This window comes from Phocoena sinus, chromosome 10 (genome assembly GCF_008692025.1).
Source record: "Phocoena sinus isolate mPhoSin1 chromosome 10, mPhoSin1.pri, whole genome shotgun sequence".
NCBI lineage: Eukaryota > Metazoa > Chordata > Mammalia > Artiodactyla > Phocoenidae > Phocoena > Phocoena sinus.
In genome coordinates this window covers 73305890-73327453 of record NC_045772.1, presented here as the reverse complement: position 1 = coordinate 73327453, position 21564 = coordinate 73305890, and the positions used below count along the sequence as shown (strand labels likewise).

At 37.5% G+C, this 21564-nt stretch overlaps 1 protein-coding gene across 3 annotated transcripts in view; it reads right to left on the bottom strand.

The window, feature by feature from the left end:
- SLC2A13 (solute carrier family 2 member 13) overlaps positions 1-21564 on the bottom strand; it is a 445982-nt gene that overhangs the window by 21851 nt on the left and 402567 nt on the right. Inside the window, exon 8 of one of the 3 annotated variants that reach the window (XM_032646428.1) lies at positions 13639-15170. The exons of 1 other annotated variant lie outside the window; for it this stretch is intronic. In XM_032646428.1, coding sequence (XP_032502319.1) covers positions 14993-15170 — 178 coding nt within the window. In that variant the 3' untranslated portion in view covers positions 13639-14992. Of the gene's footprint in view, positions 1-13638; positions 15171-17346; positions 17908-21564 lie in introns of those variants that run through there. One more of the 3 variants, XM_032646427.1, reaches the window with a different exon arrangement.

Genomic DNA, 21564 nt, shown 5'->3' with positions numbered 1-21564 from the left:
ATTCGTCAAATAAATGAATGAAGAAAAGGCTTAATGTGTTCAATAGAGTTATTCTACTGGTTACTACTGATTTAATAATTTAATAACAATTTAATAATCTTTTAATAATTAAAAACAAATTTTCAAATAAAAAATACTAAAGCAAGTAAAATTAGTAATACAATTTATATATTATATATATATATATAAAGGGTTAGGATTGCTCCTCGTGATTGTGCTGTGACAAGGATCTCAGGATGGGGAGTTATACCACCCCTCTCAAGTTTCAATCAGAGACTTGAGGTTTTTCCACATTGAAGGGTTCTTCCTCCTACCTGACTTCTTTTACTGCCCCCGTTTTACTTGGGGACCTTTCTCCAGTGAGGACACAGCACCTCTATCTTCCTTCTTCCTTCCCCGGGCTTCACAGGCCAGTACTTAGTACAACACTTTACACATAAGCAATGCTCAATTAATGTTTGTTAAATAAAACAATAAAAATAATTTAATCAGTTCCCATTAAGCTGGTCTTTGATCATCTGACACTAATTTCTTATATTGTAATTTAATTTCACCAATTAAATTACAATACTACTTTACAATTATATTGTAAGCATTAGAGAAGACAGATATATTTGTCATTAAAATTTTTTAAATTCTAAGAAGGTTATTGCTACTTACTTAAAAGAGTTACTGCCTGTGGTAGTACATGCTTCCATACCATAGGCATTGCAAAATCCATCTGTATCATTTCAAACCATACCAAGACTCTGATCTAATTTTCTTTCCACTGCAAGAATGCTTGCACAGGATCCCTCACTTGTTTTTATTTGCAGGTGCATGGGAATGAATGTAGCTGATATTGCTGTAGGCTATCTTGATACAAACAATGGTATAATTTGTTCTTGGATTCTTTTCAATCCATGCTACAGCTGCCTTCCATCAAGTGTGAGTTCTATGGCTTCTTTATGAAAATTGTGCTCCCAACAGAAATGTCCTTGAATAACTGTAAATCTTCACTTGATGAAACTGACTAATATTTGTATAAAGTATTACACTATACAATACACCTTAATATACATTAACTCATTTAATTCTTATAATAATCCAAAGCAATAGCACCATTCTTCCCATTTTCCATACGCTACAAGCCTTTTTAAAATACAGTGATTCTTCCCAAGATTACACGACAGAGGTAACAAACATTTGAAATTCAGTGTTCTCTGTTTCCTTCACCTTCAACGTAATCATGCCACCAGTTAACGTATATATGAAAACCTCTCTCTCGGGGTACTTTACTTTTTGTGGAGTTTAAATGGAAAAAGAATTGAGATGAAAACTCTACTTGAAATCTCCCCTAAGTCAGTGTTCTTCCTTAATGTCGGGAGTAAAGGCAGTCATTTAAACCTCTATCTAAAATGAGTAGAATAAAATGCGTCCTAAAGAGCATTAGGAATTAAAATAAGCAGCATCATGACAAACCTGGGCCTCTGTGTCTTGTACATTCTCTTTTGACTCAGCATCCATTTTTTCTTCAAAGCACAAAACAATAATTAGAACAAAAAGAATGCTTATATGAGCTGGACACTAAAATATATAGCAATCTCAATAACTGGCTAACACATTTGAGGACAACACTACAAATGTATGACAAGGAAAACAGTCATTCTAATACTATAAGATGGCAGTATAGCAGTCTTTAAATAATACATATTCTAAAACACAAAGCTACCTAATGACTTTGTCTGATACAGTTATAAGGAATTTAAAAAAAGTTTTCCCAGAAGTTTCTTGGAGGATGATGAAAATACATATGGAATGTCTCAGCAATTACTTTAAAAGAAATAGTGCCATTAGTTGACATAAAAATTTTGTAAATAATGAGATGGAAAGTCAATATAATAAAACCATAAGACAGTTTCACATTATTTTATCTCAAATTACTGCTAAAGTGAAAATATAATAGCTTAACAAATTAAGCATTATAACTGCAATTGCCTGTTTTCTCACTTCCTGATTTGTAATAGAAACTTCTGAAATACCTTTTATCAGCAATGAAACAGAACTATAAAACAGAAAAGATGCATCTCAATCGTTCTAAGCAAAGGATGGTTTTTCGACCATTTCGGTGAATACAGCTAAACAGGTCCATTGAAATCCACATCCTTCCTTCTGATCTGTTCCTGGCACTGGAGCAAAGCAAACTGTGTCATACTCACCATCACACTCATCCTCCTAAAAACAGCTGTGGCTTCATGCTGGGGGAGGCCCCTGCACCAGCCTTAACTGGCACCTCCTCCGCTTCACTACCATCAATCACCCCTGTGCCTCCAACCCCAGCCCAGAGGCAGGTTCACAGTTGGGGCTCATTAAATATTTGTTAAATGAATTACTTTATTTCCAAAGCAATTTTATGTTAAGGATAGAATAAATTAGCAATGTAATGTATCTTTTATTCTTTGTGTGAATTTTCATATATTTTGATAATCTACAGCAGGTATTTAAAGCTACATAAATTTTAACTCCAAGTAATTACTCATTTGATTAATTTATCATTTCAACAAATAAATGTCTGTGTGTTCTAGGCATGAGAATAAGCATTAGAATAGATGAAATTAAATATTAAATCATTCTATCATTCAACAATCATTTACTACAAGCTAAGTGCCAACTGAAATTATTAGATACACAGCCAAAAAGAAATTGTCAGGTGAAGTGAGATGGGAGTTTTTATATTTCCCAATACACACACACATACCATAAAAGAAATATTTGTGGAAATCTGTGGTATTTTTCCTTACAGAGAGAGAAAAGGGTATGGTAGCAATGGACAAAAGTGGAGGGTGGGCTTGGGTAGGACTCTGACGTATCTTGAAGGGGGGGACTTAGGCACATTTGCCTGTATTTGTAGGGTTGTTTAGGCGGTCATCTCTAATGCCTGGTAATGAGGACTATTCTGGGCAAGTGAATAAGCAATGGACAATCTGAGATTATGGGTGTTGCATGAACACGTGAACTGGGAATTACTCAATGTTTGGGTTCTATCTTGGATCCTAGATAAACTTGTACTCTGTGGGGTTAGGGTAACCATGGTCATGGAATTATGCCTAGAAATAAGGCCAAGGTCTTAGCAGATACAGACAAATTTTAGGGTGAAAAGCATATACTCAAACTTAAGGAAGGCTTGCTATGCTTTTATTACAAAGTAAAAGGTAGTCTTCTGTTGAGAAAACCTTGAATTTACCTTGGGAGAAGTTTTCCCAGAAGAACCCTTGGAGCTAGTAATATGTCTCAAAGTTACTTCACTTAAGGGAAAGGAGGTCCCAAAGCATCTGAAATACATTCTCAGCAGATACTGGTATATACAGAGAGAACACAAAATTCAGAGGTGGGTTCTCAGGGACGGTTAGATCAGTCTGGCTGCCCTAATCACAACATAGAAAACCCAGTGTCACAAAATTTAGGAGTTGGGGAAACTTCAGACAAAGAATGTTAAATATGGGCTCAACCCTGGTGAGTGGATCATTTTTGCACTATCTTTACCCTATGTGGAGTGTGGAGTGTGGGAGATAGCTCAAGGGCCTCTCTCTCCTATAATAGGTAAAAGTCTATTCTCCCTGGAAAGTGAGTGTGACTTAAATTTAAGATTGCAGTAAATGGGCTACTTTGAGCTCCTTTTTGTCCCACCTGTCTTTGTTCTTGGCTTAGTACCTATAATAGCAGGAACATTTTTATATGAGTCAAATCATAGCTACAATTAAATTTTCTGTAAATGTGTTTTCTTTTAAAAAAGTTAAAATTAGGGCCCTGTAATGTAGTAAAATAATGTAATCAACCTAGATGTTAAGATAAACCTCTGATCCATATACCAGGAATGACTCAATCTGGTTAAAAGGTACAGAGGAAATGAAGATGGATTTGGGTATGTGGCCAGTTTTATAAGAGGTTAACAGAACAAACTTTGCAATAGAGCAGACCAGGGTTTGAATTCTAGCTCTACTACTTACTAGCTAACTTCCACCAATGACATTAAGAAAGTTATTTAACCTACCTGAGGCTTGCTACCTTTCTTTAAAAATGCTTAGCATGTAATGAAATTATTATTATTATGAAAATAACAGTAATTATTCTTGCTATTAATAAAATGCATGTATTCAGCAGGCCTGGGGTCCAAAGACAAAAAAGAATATTTTTTCCTTCTATAAAGTTCTATACATTACAATACTCCCTTGTGGATATGATGTGCTTCCTAAAGGAGAAGGAAGTAACATCATCTGGATTCCTAGGACATTATTTTTTCCTTCAGCTCATTTTATTTGTTTATGCCAGTCACAAGCTTTGTGTTAAGCTTTTAATAAATTGTTATACTTCCTTAGCTTTCTCTTTTGTTCTTATTGAAACAAGTTTTCCCTTCATTCAATCATGAATGAACTTATTGGTATTTCTATACAGTAATATAAGCATTGTCTTTCAGACCATTATGATAAATTTTAGGATGAAAATGAATAAATAGCAAGGGTAAGAGACAAGAGAAGGTGGCCTCTGAATAAATAGATGAATCATGATGCAAAGTGAATGGAAATAGTTGAGAGACTAGCTCATATTTCTTCTTTGTCTAAAAATATAAAAGGGTGAATTCACCAAGTTTATTGATGATAAACTGATATTTGCTAGCCATGAATCGACCAAGAGAGGAGAGGTATTGTTACTCACTAAATGTACAATACAAGTTTACTGGTACCAAGATAATATGTGCTACTGTTATATGTGATAGGGTTCATTCATCATAGAAATTTGACTGAAGTATGAGAATATATCTTAAGAACAATTACATAGTAATCAAAATAATATTCTATTACGTACTTGCTGAAGTATATAAAAAAAGTATTCCACTTCTAGGAGACTTATGTACATTCAAATGAACTAATCATAACTTTCTATATGTGCAAAAGAATTAGAAAGCATCTAGAACATTCCTAAAAATACTCAAGCTTGCCTGTTAGATCTGTAGTGATATAATGCTGCTTATGTTTTTGATAAGCACAATTAGCAGAATGCTGACCTCTATGAGAAAGTAGCTCAACAATCAAAGCTGCCCTGCAACCTGAATGTCCAAACTTCTATTTGAATTACTCATCTACATGTATCCTTTCATCATTAAATAAATATTTTGGTGTGCTTCCTTAGAGTTCTTTTCCCACACATATTTAAAAATCTAGTTTTTTTGTGTGTGTGTGCAAATAAAATTAGGTTCATGATACAGTTGTTTTATAGCCTGTCTTAATTTATTAAAATTTATCATACATACAAGGAACTTCTTATAAGATATTTATGTATACTCTAAAGAACATTAAAAAGATAATCACTGATATACTCAACAACCAGGTTAAGAACTACATCATTATCAGACTTCAGAAGCTGTCCGTGGGCCACTTTCTGATTGTATCTTCTCCCTTGGCCCACAGATAATCACTATCATTAATTCTGTGATAATTATGCTGTCTCTCTATTATGATCCTATTTATACACTCATTCCTAAAAAATAAATTGCTTGCTTGTGCCTGATTTTGATTTAATATAATGGGATTATATGCTTTCTCTTATGACTTGCTTCATTCTTTAATATTATGCTTTTGAGATTTGTCCATGGTGATTCCTTTAGCTTATAGCTGATTTTCAGTGCTCTATAGTATATAGTTGTATGAATATACCAGTTTATCCATTCAATTGTGTTTTTTTCCAGTTTTAAAAAGTGGCATATAATGCTGCTATGAACATATTTTTAAACTGTGTCCTGGTGCATGTGTCTAAGGGTTTCTCTATTAAATGCAGGGAAGTAGAATTGTGGGATGATAGGTATATACCAAGTCAACTTCATAGATAACACAAATTGTGTCCTAAGGAGTTGTACCAGTTTAGATTCTCCCCAGCAGTAGACAAGGGATAGCTCTGCATGGAACCTAAACAGTTTTTTTTTTTTTTAAAAACATCCGCTAATCTGATAGATGAAATGGTAATCCATTATAGTTTTAATTTGCATTTCCTTAATTAAGAGCTAGAAGTGTTATAATTATGTGAATACATTTGTCTGTCTTGTCTACTGGACTGGAGGCACTTTGAGGGAGAAATTTCCTTTTTGTTTATCTTGTATTTTCAGAACCACATTCAATGTGATATATATATATATAAATATATAAATAAATATATATATATATAAATATATATATATAAATAAAACAAATCTAATACCTGAAACCTCTGCAGGCAATTACTGCTGTCATGTGTTTCTTTGATTCCCATTCATGGTGCCTAGTACCCTTGGATGTTTTGTGATTTGCTCTGTGAAGTGCTTGTTTTCCTTGGAATTTTATCTATGGGAATGATTTGGGGATTTTATTGAGGTTGATATTTCCAGATAGGATTTACATTTGCTTCTGCTAGACCTGCAGAAGCTGCTGTAAAACCAGGACCACTTTAGGTTAAGTCCTCAGCTAGAGGTTTTACAGACACAGGGAGCATGAAGCCACACATAAGGGCTGACTTCTGGTTTTAAATTCTTGGGGTGGAGTGGTTTCCCCTTCTATCCACCTGAGGGCTGAGAAAGGAAAGTTTCCTTGTTGTACTTTTCTGCCAGAGAACATTTGTTTTTCTTTTATAAGTTTTATCGAATTATAATTCATATGCCATAAAATTAATCATTTTCTAGTATATACTTCAATGATTTTTAAGTATATTCACAGAGTTGTGCCACCATCATCACTATCTAATTTTGGAACATTTTCTTCACCCCAAAAAGAACCCCCATCCTCGTTAGCAGTCTCCCCAATCCTTCTTCCTTCAAGCCACTGACAACCATAATTCTACTTTCTGTCTCTAGATTTGCCCATTATGGACATTTCATGGAATCGTATAGTATGTGGCCTTTTATAACTGTCTTCTTTCACTTAAAATAATGTTTTCAAGGTTATACATGGAAACTCATATTTCATTTACTCTCAAATGCAGGGTATAGTCCTTGACATCCTAACTTTACCTCAGTGTGACCAAGTTACTAAGTTTTTTTTTTTGCGGTACGCGGCCTCTCACTGTTGTGGCCTCTCCCGTTGCGGAGCACAGGCTCCGGACGCGCAGGCTCAGCGGCCATGGCTCATGGGCCCAGCCGCTCCGCGGCATGTGGGATCTTTCCGGACCGGGGCACGAACCCGTGTCCCCTGCATCGGCAGGTGGACTCTCAACCACTGCGCCCCCAGGGAGGCCCCAAGTTACTAAGTTTTAGCCATTGGAATGTGAGCAGAAATAATGTATGTGAATTCTAGGTCATTTTCTTAAAAGAAAGCTGCTTGCTCTCCCTTTCCTTTTTCCCCATTCCCATGGGCTGGCGCAAAGTGATGGTGACGGTGAGTTGGCTAAAACTATGTAGAAGGTATTATTCCTCAGAGAGAAAGAGCGTGGAGACGTAGGTCCCTGATCATGTTTTGGTGCACAGCCACAAGGTTTAGTATCTCTGGAATATTGAAATTGACTGAAATAAACCTTATTTAGATCGATCTTTTGGTTACAGCAGTTTAACCTGTATACTAAATAACATAATTAGAATGTAGCATCGTTTATTTTATCATTTGCTAACTGGATATTATTCCAGTATTTTTAATAATAATAATTCTGCCATGAACATATATGTCCTTAACTTCCTCTCCAATTATTTCCTTATAACACATTTCTAGAAGTAGGGTTGCTAATCATAGGTTGAGGACATAATTAAGTCTATAGGTATTCACAAATTTCCATTTAGAAAGATGATTTGTTTTATCCTTGACAGTGCAGTAGAGTGCTTTTTGATCATTTTTTAAAACTTAAAACTTAAAAAAAAAAAACAACCTAAAAAGTGCTATTTGATAACATGCTTAGGGTAAATAATAGTAACTAATGCACAGTGAAAACTATTCATTTTATTATTTGTATAAGTTCTGATGCTAAGAAAATAAGACACATCTCTTCAAGGGATGTAAAGTAAGCATGTGATCATCCCTAAGCCCTTCAACTGGGAAACAATGGTAAAAATTGTATTATGTTTGCAATATAATTATCTTTAAGTACATTAAAAAATGCTAACATTTTCAGAGTACACTGAACTTATTTTGGATTTCTGACTTGCATCTCCTGACCTATAATTATAATGTTATTTTCCCATTTCAGCTCAATATTTTCTCATTTATATTGTGGTTCTGTAGCAGAAAATGTTTTTCTGTTTTCATAAACAATAGTAATATGGAAAAAATATGTAAGTGGTGATTTGACACAAAATGAGGAACTAATCCAATAACCCATCTCCTCTTAGCTAAATATTTCAATCCGTTTCACATAGATGAGGACAGTTGCCTAATTTTTGTTGTCTTGTATTGGCAGCTTTTATGCTGTGAGAATGATAAACATAAATCAGATAATTTAACCATAGTCCCAGATACAAGTGTGCTCTAAAATAAAAAAGTTAATGGATACATGTTACATGCCAGTTATGGTAAACACAGACATACATAGACATAGACTGAAAAGCATACATTCTGTCCATATGAATATAAAAGCTATTGTTTTGATTAAAATCTACTTCACACATGATTTTATTTGGAGTTATGGGAAACAGTCTGCAAGATGTCCCCCAATGATCCCACTTCCTGGTACTCATGCCCTTGTGTAGTTCCCACTGAATATGGTTATCTGTGTAACTAATATTGTGGAATGATAGAGTATGATTCCTAAAGCTAGTTCATGAAAGATACTGTGACTCCTGCCTGACTGTCTCTTGGATCATTTGTTCTGGGGAAGCCAGATGCCATGTCACGGGGACACTCAATCAGCCGGACGGGGAGCTACACATGAAAAGAAACTAAGGCATGACTCACAACAACCGGCATTAACTTGCCAGGCACATAAGTGAATCGCTTTGGAAGTGTATCCTTTAGCTTTAGTTAAGACTTCAGATGAGAGCAGTCTATGAGCAACACTGAGCTAGAATTTCTCAGCTAGTCTATTTCTGGACTGCTGACCCATAGAAACTATATGGCACAATAAATGTTTATTGTTTGATGACACTAAATTTGGGGTTTATATTACATAGGAATATTACTAATATAGGGGCTTTTGAATATAAAATGAAGATCAATTAACCTGAATAAGAAGTTGAAAGGCAAAAGGAGAAACCTTAATAGTAAATTAGAATCTATATTCCCAAGTAACTTTTTTTTTTTAACATCTTTATTGGAGTATAATTGGAGTATAATTACAATGGTGTGTTAGTTTCTGCTTTATAACAAAGTGAATCAGCTATACATATACATACATCCCCATATCTCTTCCCTCTTGCATCTCCCTCCCTCCCACCCTCCCTATCCCACCCCTCTAGGTGGTCACAAAGCACAGAGCTGATCTCCCTGGGCTATGCAGCTGCTTCCCACTAGCTATCGATTTTAGATTTGGTAGTGTATGTATGTCCATGCCACTCCCTCAGTTTGTCCCAGCTTACCCTTCCCCCTCCTCATGTCCTCAAGTCCATTCTCTAGTAGGTCTGCGTCTTTATTCCCGTCTTGCTCCTAGGTTCTTCATATCCAATTTTTTTGATTCTATATATATGTGTTAGCATATGGTATGGTTTTTCTCTTTCTGACTTACTTCACTCTGTATGACAGACTCTAGGTCCATCCACCTCACTACAAATAACTCAATTTCGTTTCTTTTTATGGCTGAGTAATACTCCATTGTATATATGTGCCACATCTTTTTTTTTTTTTTTTGCGGTACGCGGCCTCTCACTGCTGTGGCCTCTCCTGTTGCGGAGCACAGGCTCCGGACGTGCAGGCCCAGCGGCCATGGCCCATGGGCCCAGGCTCCACGGCACGCGGGATCCTCCCAGACCGGGGCACGAACCCGCGTCCCCTGCATCGGCAGGCGGACTCCCAACCACTGTGCCACCAGGGAAGCCCGTGTGCCACATCTTCTTTATCCCTTCATCTGTTGATGGACACTTAGGTTGCTTCATGTCCTGGCTATTGTAAATAGAGCTGCAATGAACATTGTGGTACATGACTCTTTTTGAATTATGGTTTTCTCAGGGTGTATGCCCAGTAGTGGGATTGCTGGGTCATATGGTAGTTCTATTTGTAGTTTTTTAAGGAACTTCCATACTGTTCTCCATAGTGGCTGTATCAATTTACATTCCCACCAACAGTGCAAGAGGGTTCCCTTTTCTCCACACCCTGTCTAGCATTTATCGTTTGTAGATTTTTTGATGATGGCCATTCTGACTGGTGTGAGGTGATATCTCATTGTAGTTTTGATTTGCAATTCTCTAATGATTAGTGATGTTGAGGATTCTTTCATGTGTTTGTTGGCAATCTGTATATCTTCTTTGGAGAAATGTCTATTTAGGTTTTCTGCCCATTTTTGGATTGGGTTGTTTGTTTTTTTGATATTGAGCTGCATGAGCTGCTTGTAAATTTTGGAGATTAATCCTTAGTTGCTTCATTTGCAAATAGTTTCTCCCATTCTGAGGGTTGTCTTTTGGTCTTCTTTATGGTTTCCTTTGCTGTGCAAAAGCTTTTCATTTTCATTAGGTTCCATTTGTTCATTTTTGTTTTTATTTCCATTTCCCTAGGAGGTGGGTCAAAAAGGATCTTGCTGTGATTTATGTCATAGAGTGTTCTGCCTATGTTTTCCTCTAAGAGTTTTTATAGTGTCTGGCCTTACATTTAGGTCTTTAATCCATTTTGAGTTTATTCCATTGTATGTTCTTGCCTCCTTTATCAACAATTAGGTGACCATATGTGCGTGGGTTTATTTCTGGGCTTTCCATCCTGTTCCATTGATCCATATTTCAATTTCTGTGCCAGTACCATACTGTCTTGATTACTGTATCTTTGTAGTATAGTCTGAAGTCACGGAGCCTGATTCCTCCAGCTCTGTTTTTCTTTCTCAATATTGCTTTGGCTATTGGGGAATATTGTGTTTCCATACAGATTGTGAAACTTTTTGTTGTGGTTCTGTGAAAAATGCCAAGGGTAGTTTGATAGGGATTGCATTAAATCTGTAGATTGCTTTGGGTAGTAGAGTCATTTTCACAATGTTGATTCTTCCAATCAAGAACATGGTATATCTCTCCATCTATTTGTATCATCTTTAATTTGTTTCATGAGTATCTTATAGTTTTCCGCATACAGGTCTTTTGTCTCCTAACATAGGTTTATTCCTAGGTATTTTATTCTTTTTGTTGCAGTGGTAAATGGGAGTGTTTCCTTAATTTCATTTGCAGATTTTTCATCATTACTGTATAGGAATGCAGGAGATTTCTGTGCATTAATTTTGTATCCTGCTACTTTACCAAATCCACTGATTAGCTCTAGTAGTTTTCTGGTAGCATCTGTAGGATTCTCTATGTATAGTATCATGTCATCTGCAAACAGTGACAGCTTTACTTCTTCTTTTCCAATTTGGATTCCTTTTATTTCTTTTTCTTCTCTGATTGAGGTGGCTAAAACTTCCAAAACAATGTTGAATAACAGTGGTGAGAGTGGGTAACCTTGTCTTTTTCCTGATGTTAGTGGAAATGGTTTCAGTTTTTCAACATTGAGGACGATGTTGACTGTGGGTTTGTCATATATGGCCTTTATTATGTTGCGGAAGGTCCCCTCTATGCCCTTTCTTGAGGGTTTTTATCATAAATGAGTGCTGAATTTTGTCGAAAGCTTTTTCTGCATCTATTGAGATGATCATATGGTTTTTCTACTTCATTTTGTTAATATGGTGTATCACACTGACTGATTTGTGTATACTGAAGAATCTGCATTCCTGGGATAAACCCCAATTGATCATGGTGTATGATCCTTTTAATGTGCTGTTGGATTCTGTTTGCTAGTATTTTGTTGAGGAATTTTGCATCTATGTTCATCAGTGATATTGGCCTGTAGTTTTCTGTTTCGGTGACATCTCTGTCTGGTTTTGGTATCAGGGTGATGGTGGCCTCGCAGAATGAGTTTGGGAGTGTTCCTCCCTCTGCTGTACTTTGGAAGAGTTTGAGAAGGCTAGTTGTTAGCCCTTATCTAAATGTTTGACAGAATTCGCCTGTGAAGCCATCTGGTCCTGGGCTTTTGTTTGTTGGAAGAATTTAAATCACAGATTCAACTTCAGTGCTTGTGATTTCTCTGTTTATATTTTCTATTTCTTCCTGGTTCAGTCTCAGAAGGTTGTGCTTTTCTAAGAATTTGTCCATTTCTTCGAAGTTGTCCAATTTATTGGCATATAGTTGCTTGTAGCAATCTCTCATGATTCTTTGTATTTCTGCAGTGTCAGTTGTTACTTCTCCTTTTTCATTTCTAATTCTATTGATTTGAGTCTTCTCCCTTTTTTTCTTGATGGGTCTGGCTAATGGTTTATCAATTTTGTTTATCTTCTCAAAGAACCAGCTTTTAGTTTTATTGATCTTTGCTATTGTTTCCTTCATTTCTTTTTCATTTATTTGTGATCTGATCTTTATGATTTCTTTCCTTCTGCTAACTTTGGTGGTTTTTTTGTTCTTCTTTCTCTAATTGCTTTAGGTGTAAGGTTAGGCTGTTTATTTGAGATGTTTCTTGTTTCTTGAGGTATGATTGTATTGCTATAAACTTCCCTCTTAGACCTGCTTTTGCTGCATCCCATAGGTTTTGGGTGGTCGTGTTTTCATTGTTGTTTGTTTCTAGGTATTTTTTGATTTCCTCGTTGATTTCTTCAGTGTTCTCTTGGTTATTTAGTAGCATATGGTTTAGCCCCCATGTGTTTGTATTTTTTTTTTTTTTTTGCGGTATGCAGGCCCCTCACTGCTGTGGCCTCTCCGGTTGCGGAGACGCGCAGGCTCAGCATCCATGGCCCACAGGCCCAAATGCTCCATGGCACGTGGGATCCTCCCGGACCGGGGCACGAACCCATGTCCCCTGCATCGGCAGGCGGACTCCCAACCACTGTGCTACCAGGGAAGCCCGTGTTTTAATTTTTTACAGTTTTTACTGTAATTGATATCTGGTCTCATGACGTTGTGGTTGGAAAAGATACTTTATACGATTTCAATTTTCTTAAATTTACCAAGACTTGATTTGTGACCCAAGATATGATCTATCCTGGAGAATGCTCCATGTGCAGTTGAGAAGAAAGTGTATTCTGTTGTTTTTGGATGGAATGTCCAATAAATATCAATTAATTTCATCTTATTTAATGTATCATTTAAAGCTTTTGTTTCGCTTTTGATTTTCATTTTGGATGATCTGTCCATTGGTGAAAGTGAGGTGTTACAGTCCTCTACTATGATTGTGGTACTGTCGATTTCCCCTTTTATGGCTGTTAGCATTTGCCTTATGTATTGCGGTGCTCCTATGCTGGGTGCAGAAATATTTACAATTGTTTTATCTTCTTCTTGGATTGATCCCTTGATCATTATTTAGTGTCCTTCTTTGCCTCTTGTGATAGTCTTTATTTTAAAGTCTATTTTATCTGATATGAGAATTGCTACTTCAGTTTTCTTTTGATTTCCATTTGCATGGAATATCTTTTTCCATCCCCTCACTTTCAGTCTGTATGTGTCCCTAGGTCTGAAGTGGGTCTGTTGTAGACAACATATATACAGGTCTTGTTTTTGTATCTATTCAGACAGTCTATGTCTTTTGGTTGCAGCATGTAATCCATTTACAATTAAGGTAATTATCAATATGTATGTTCCTATTACGATTTTCTTAATTGTTTTGGGTTTGTTATTTTAAGTCTTTTCTTCTCTTGTGTTTCCTGGCTAGAGAAGTTCCTTTAGCATTTGTTGTAAAGGTGGTTTGGTGGTGCTGAATTCTCTTAGCTTTTACTTGTCTGTAAAGGTTTTAATTCCTCTGTCGAATCTAAATGAGATCCTTGCTGGGTAGAGTAATCTTGGTTGTAGGTTTTTCCCTTTCATCACTTTAAATATGTCCTGTCACTCCCTTCTTGCTTGCAGATTTTCTGCTGAAAGATCAGCTGTTAATCTTATGGGGATTCCCTTGTATGTTATTTGTTGTTTTTCCCTTGCTGCATTTAATATTTTTTCTTTGTATTTAACTTTTCATAGTTTGATTAATAGGTGTCTTGGTGTGTTTCTCCATGCGTTTATCCTGTATGGGACTCTCTGTGCTTCCTGGACTTGTTAGCGATTTCCTTTCTCATATTAGGGAAGTTTTCAACTATAATCTCTTCAAATATTTTCTCAGTCCATTTTTTTTTTCTCTTCTTCTCCTGGGACCCCTATAATTAGAATGTTGTTGTGTTTAATGTTGTCCCAGAGGTCTCTGAGAGTGTCCTCAATTCTTTTCATTCTTTCTTCTTTATTCTGCTATGCAGTAGTTATTTCCACTATTTTATTTTCCAGGTCACTTATCCGTTCTTCTGCCTCAGTTATTCTGCTATTGATTCCTTCTAGAGAATTTTTAACTTCATTTATTGTGTTGTTCATCATTGTTTGCTTGCTCTTTAGTTCTTCTAGGTCCTTGTTAAACATTTCTTGTATATTCTCCATTCTATTTCCAAGATTTTGGATCATCTTTACTGTCATTACTCTGAATTCTTTTTCAGGTAGACTGCCTATTTCCTCTTCATTTGTTTGGTCTGGTGGGTTTTTACCTTGCTCCTTCATCTGCTGTGTGTTTCTCTGTCTTATCATTTTGCTTAACTTACTGTGTTTGGGGTCTCCTTTTTGCAGGCTGCATGTTCATAGTTCCCATTGTTTTTTGTGTCTGGCCCCAGTGGGTAAGGTTGGTTCAGTGGGTTGTGTAGGCTTCCTGGTGGAGGGGACTAGTGCCTGTGTTCTGGTGGATGAGGCTGGATCTTGTCTTTCTGGTGGGCAGGTCCACATCTGGTGGTGTGTTTTGGGGTCTCTATGACCTTATTATGATTTTAGGCAGCCTGCTAATGGGTGGGATTGTATTCCTGTCTTGCTAGTTGTTTGGTATAGGGTGTCCAGCACTGTATATCTTGCTGGTCATTGAGTGGAGCTGGGTCTTGGCGTTGAGATGGAGATCTCTGGGAGATTTTCACCGTTTGATATTACATGGAGCTGGGAGGTCTCTGGTGGACCAATGTCCTGAACTTGGCTCTCCCACCTCAGAGGCACAGGCCTGACACCCAGCCAAAGCACCAAGACCCTGTCATCCACATGGCTCAGAGCAAAAGGGAGAAAAAAAGAAAGAAAGAAAGGAAGAAAAAAAAAACAGTTATTAAAATAAAAAATAATTATTAAAAATAAAAAAAATTAAAACATAATTAAAAAAAAGAAAAAAAGGAAGAAGAGAGCAACCAAACCAAGAAACAAATCCACCAATGATAACAAGTGCTAAAAACTACACTAAAAAAAAAAAACCCAAAAAACCACCAAAAAATGGACAGACAGAACCCTAGGACAAATGGTAAAAGTAAAGCTATACAGACAAAATCACACACAGGAGCATACACATACACACTCAGAAAGAGAGAAAAAGGAAAAAAAAAATATATCGTTTCTCCCAAAGTCCACCGCCTCAATTTGGGATGATTCGTTGTGTATTCAGGTATTCCACAGATGTAGGTTACATCAAGTTGATTGTGGAGATTTAATCTGCTACTCCTGGGGCTGCTGGGAGAGATTTCCCTTTCTCTTCTTTGTTCTCACAGCTCCTGGGGTTCAGCTTTGGATTTGGCCCAGCCTTTGAGTGTAGGTCACCTGAGGGCGTCTGTTCTTTGCTCAGACAGGACGGGGTTAAAGGAGCAGCTGATTAGGCTCACTGAGGCCGGGGGGAGGGAGGGGTACGGAATGTGGGGCGAGCCTCCAGTGGCAGAGGCTGGCGTGACATTGCACCAGCCTGAGGCACGCTGTGTGTTCTCCCAGGGAAGTTGTCCCTGGATCACGGGACCCTGGCAGTGGCAGGCTGCACAGGCTCCCCGGAAAGGAGGTGTGGATAGTGACCTGTGTTTGCACACAGGCTTCTTGGTGGCTGCAGCAGCAGCCTTAGCATTTCATGCTCATCTCTGGTGTCCGCACTGATAGCTGCAGCTCACACCCGTCTCTGCAGCTCGTTTAGGTGGTGCTCTGAATCCCCTCTCCTCGTGCACCCCGAAACAATGGTCTTTTGCCTCGTAGGCAGGTCCAGACTTTTCCCGGATTCCCTTGCAGCTAGCTGTGGTGCACTAGCCCCCTTCAGGCTGTGTTCATGCAGCCAACCCCAATCATCTCCCTGGGATCTGACCTCCAAAGCCGGAGCCTCAGCTCCCAGCCCCGCCCACCCTGGCGGGTGAGCAGACGAGCCTCTCGGGCTGGTGAGTGCTGGTCAGCGCTGATCCTCTGTGCGGGAATCTCTCCGCTTTGCCCTCCGCACCCCTGTTTCTGTACTCTCCTCTGTAGCTCCAAAGCTTCCCCCTCGCCACCCGTCGTCTCCGCCAGTGAAGGGGCTTCCTAGTGTGTGGAAACTTTTCCTCCTTCACAGCTCCCTCCCACTGGTGCAGGTCCCATCCCTATTCTTTGGTCTCTGTTTTTTCTTTCTTCTTTTGCCCTACCCAGGTATGTGGGGAGTTTCTTGCCTTTTGGGAGGTCTGAGGTCTTCTGCCAGCGTTCAGTAGGTGTTCTGTAGGAGCTGTTCCACAAGTAGATGTATTTCTGATGTATTTGTGGGGAGGAAGGTGATCTCCACTTCTTACTCTTCCACCATCTTGAAGTTCTCCCCAAGTAACTTTTAATTCATCAAAAATTTACAAGATACTATTATGAATAAGAGCCCTTTAACTTTGTCTAACTGTAGAGCCACTGCTTCACTCCGAAGTAGGCCAGCTAGCCTGTGTTCAGCCTCTTTGCAAGGTACATGAATATGCCTCCCAGGAATATACCAGGCTAGTGCTAAGGCAGAGGAGAGACTTACGGGACACATCAGCTCCATTCAAGGTTTTCCTAAGTTTTTAGAACATTACCCATGACACCTTTGTATAAACATAAAAATCTCTCACACCGCTTTATACTAAATGAAGTTCAAAATACTTTATAAATGGTCCCCAAAATAAATCGAGGTAATGAAACAAAGGTACTGCCTCTCTTCAAACTATATGCAATCTCATCACACTTATCCCCCATTCCCACCTCACGAAAGGTACAACCACCTGGAAAATCAGTGTTGTACTTTAATTTTGAACATTAGCACCCCAAGGTACACTTTTACAGGGACATACACAGAGTAATCTCAAGATTACAGTAAAAATAAGTTTCATTTCCATGGCCACTGGCTGAGTAAAGCAAATAAAGGAAACAAATATGACAGCTCAAAACAAAAATCTGAAATATATCTAGTAGGTGGGTCAAAAAAGATTGGAAAAATCAAGGCTACAGATTGGTCTGTACAACTAATAGCAATTCAAACAGTGGAGACTGGATATCAGTGAAATGCAGCAACTGAATGCATTTTGAAGGCCAATTATAAAAAAACATGCAGAGACAAAGAGGAATAATGCCTTCCCATTACTAAAGTCTGACAACTGAGGAGGATTTGCTGAATCATGAGTTCACATTATCCAGAAAGAAACTTGGTAGACCTTTCAGTTCACTGGTCCAGAGAGAATCAAATTTATAACAGTATAATTTGTAACCTGTCAGATCCTTAGAGTAAGAATTTGTTCCCAATCTGCATTGAAGCAGCTGTTACATACAAAATATGTAATGAAGATAGATCAGCTTTTTCTTCAATTCCATGAAAAACAGATCCTTGTTGAGAAAACTTATACACAATACTTATCGTGTATTTAGCTGGAACTATTCCAATCTTCTCAGTACATGGAGAAATCAGGGCAACTCTAAAACTGCCGCTGAGCTTCCCACACCAGTCATACATCTTCAAACCCTTGGCATTTTTGCAGAGAGGTAATAGATACTGACATGTTCTGAATAAGAAATGTAAACAAAAGAAAAATTTGTGGCTAAATTCCCTTCTGAAAATATTGATAATATAAATAGGAATGCAAGTTATGCTGAGTAAGATTTTGCAGACTCATTTCCCAGAGGGGGCTCTGTGGGTAGCAGAGTCATAAACAGAGAAGTTCCCTCAGAGATGATGACAATCTACCTGAGAGGGCTGAAGTTCTGGCTAGCCTGATTCCCACTGGCACAAAGGTAGGATTCAAAATTGGTAGTATTCCATTACAAGATTATTTTAAAAGTCAGGTACTTGATTCCATAACTGACTCCCATCCCTCCCCAATATCTTCTTTTGTCTTTAGCTGGAGATGTTATTTAAGTGAGGGGCTGGACCATTTTAGGGAGTTACTCAGTTTTCCTGCGTATCTTCCATGTTACAAGGAGGTATACATGTTATTAAATTTTTTTTTTTTTTAAAGTCAGGTAGTTGAATAAAAAGACGACTAGAATAGGAAAATTCACTGAAGGTACTAGTGCTGAGAGAAAAAAGATTTAATTGGGAGTCAGCTGACTTATTCTCTTGTCCCAGCTTGGCCATTAATTAGTTGGCTTTGTGAGTCTTAGCAAATCATTTAAAATGTCTGAGATTCAGTTTCCTCATCTATATAATGAAAGAACTAGACTAGGATCTAGGAATTACTAGTTTGTGGAAAATCAATATTGTGCTGAGGAAAATTCTCAGGCTGCTTGGACCCCATTAGGAAAGGAGACTGTAACTAGATAGTAATGTCTGCCAGGGCAAGACATGGTGAAGGAATGGCTGGAGAAGGGCACAGTTGCTACCCTTGGACTCAATCATCTTTAAGGGCACTTGCAACTATAACTTTCTATCATTTATTCATTGAACATAACTAACCAGAAAACCCATGATAGGTTATTTCAAGAGCTTAGTAATAACAGAAGGAAAATCCTTTATTGTTAAATGTTGTTAATTTGCAGAGGTAATAATGACTATATTAAAGAAATTCATGTTCAGTTAAAAAAGAAAAGTAAACTTAATGGTAGGTTCTAGGTGGCACAGATAAAAATCCAAGATCATGAGCAGAACATGCTTATGCATTTCATAGGCATGAAGCAATATTATACCTATCACAGGTATAATATCCAGCACTTCATTAAAATGCCTTGTACTTTGCCTGTTACCTCACTGTAAAACTCTAAATACCTAGAGCAGCACTTTAAAAAAACACTGTAGGCTTTACCACCTAAATTTGAAAAGAAAATTGATTAAAACAAGAGCTGTCAATTTACTGTCACATTTTTTTTTTTTTCGGTATGCGGGCCTCTCACTGTTGTGGCTTCTCCCGTTGCGGAGCACAGGCTCTGGACACACAGGCTCAGTGGCCATGGCTCACGGGGCCAGCCACTCCACGGCACGTGGGATCTTCCCGGACCGGGGCACGAACCCGCGTCCCCTGCATCGGCAGGCGGACTCTCAACCACTGTGCCACCAGGGAAGCCCTACTGTCACATTTTTAATCCATGGTTTTTCTGCTGTTATTGGGGAGATCATTAATCTATTTCTCAATTATTAATTAACAAAAGCTTAATTAAAATGTGCATTTATCAAACAACAAACTAGAAAATATTTTAAGTGATTTTAGTTTAGAATAATTTACACATGCATAAAAATATTTTAAAGTACATTCTGATAAAGTTGTAAAATCATAAGTATAGGAAACCACAGAAGTTAATGAATTCAAATTCATTTCCTCTTGTAAGGCTTGGTACTAAGTTATCTGACCATAGTGGATTGACTGTCCTTGGATCAAAAGAAAACATGATGAAATCTAGCAGTAAGAGAATATGCTAATGATAAATTTCAATATCACTGACATTTTCAAGACAATAAAACCTGCTTAAGTCTATATGATAGTTTTGAGCTTCACTTGAACTCTGAAAAGAATAAAATAAAATTGCTATTCAAAAAACATAAGTAAAATTTGCTTTCACAAGTTCTTGGGAACCTTGGTAACATTAACCTCTCTTTTTTTTTTGTAATAAACAACACACCATAAATCATTTCGTATTAGATGAACAAAAACATAATTCATTTAAGGTCTCTCTTTTTCTTGGGTCCTAGAATCCATCTTCAAGCATCTGAATGGGAAGAATATTTTTCTTGCTTCTAAGGTAATCTTTTAAAATTCTGATCGTGGGTTTACTTTTATATCTATCAAATACATATGTTGTTTGAGATTTTCTGGCTTTAGGGATAGCGTAAGTCATTCTGGAATATCTCTGCCCTTAAAGTAGATTGCTTTTGTAACACTGAAAATAATGGACTAAGTTATTCACTCATAAAAGAAAATATTTATGGAGCCAGGCACCATTCTAGGTGCTACAGCAGTGAACAATATGGAAGTCCCTGTTTGCATAGATTTTATATTCTAGCAGTTGGAGATAGGCAATATATAAGTAAGCAAATAATTTCAGATAATGGTAATTGTCATGAAGAAAGAAATACCAGAGTGAAAAACATAGAGAAAAACTAAGTGGAAATGGGCATTCGATTGGCTAGTCAGGGAAAGTGGGGCCAGCTTCTTCAGTGTGTGACACGTGTGATTGCACAGGCCCATGCTTAGGAGAGCTGGCTTAATGCTCTGCTGTCACTGTCTTGAAGTTTTTAATAAAGGATCTTAAATTTTCATTTTACACTGAGCCTCACATGTCCCTGGTCTTGCAGAGAAGTGAGACCTGAAGGGCAAGAAGGAGCTAGATCTTTGTGATAATGGTGGAGGGACATTCTACGAGAGGGAACAGCAACAAAACCTTGACGTGTTTGAGAAACAGAAGACTAAGAAGACTGATGCATGGAACTGAGAGAAATGCAGTGGCAGCAGGTGAGGCCAGAGAAGTAGGTAAGGGCCAGTTCATATAGGGTATTGTAGGAGATTGGATTTTATCTAGTACAAGGATCGCGTACTTGATAAAATTGTATAAGAAGGAAATTTCACTCAGTGGCAGAGGGACACAAGAAAGCTTGTCCATATACACATATTTATATATGTTTATATCTACAAGCCAAATTTCACATCAGATTGAAATTTCTTGGTATAAACTGAATGATTTAGGAATGCCCAATTAGATAAATTAACATAAAAATATGTACTAGGACAGTAAAGCCCACTAAAAGGGCAATTCAACTAGTATGGAGTCATCTAAGATAATTACATTTGAAAAGAAGTCTCAATGTAGGTATCTTCCATGGGCCCTCTGGGATACTAAAATGACAGAAATGTCTAAATTTGTTTGTAATAGTGTTCAGAAAAGAGGAGTAACATACAACTACCCCCAACTGAAATATAGGGCACAGGGCAGCCACTCTAGGGGCCCTTTTAAGGGACCAACCTGCAGGTTGGTGACAGCCCTGCACAGTACCTAACAAAAGCAAATGGAAAAAATTTCTGGAAGAACAATCTCAATACAAAGGATTGTCAAGATAAAACCATGTTGAAAATAAACTTATGCTACAATTATACAGAACACGTAAGGAAAAAAATCTACTGTGATCAATTGCTAGTAGATAACAATAAATCACAGATTCACAGCTGCAAAAAACTTTAAACTGTAAAACTCATCTACAAGCAAAAATAAATAATTAAATGATTAAAAAAAGATAT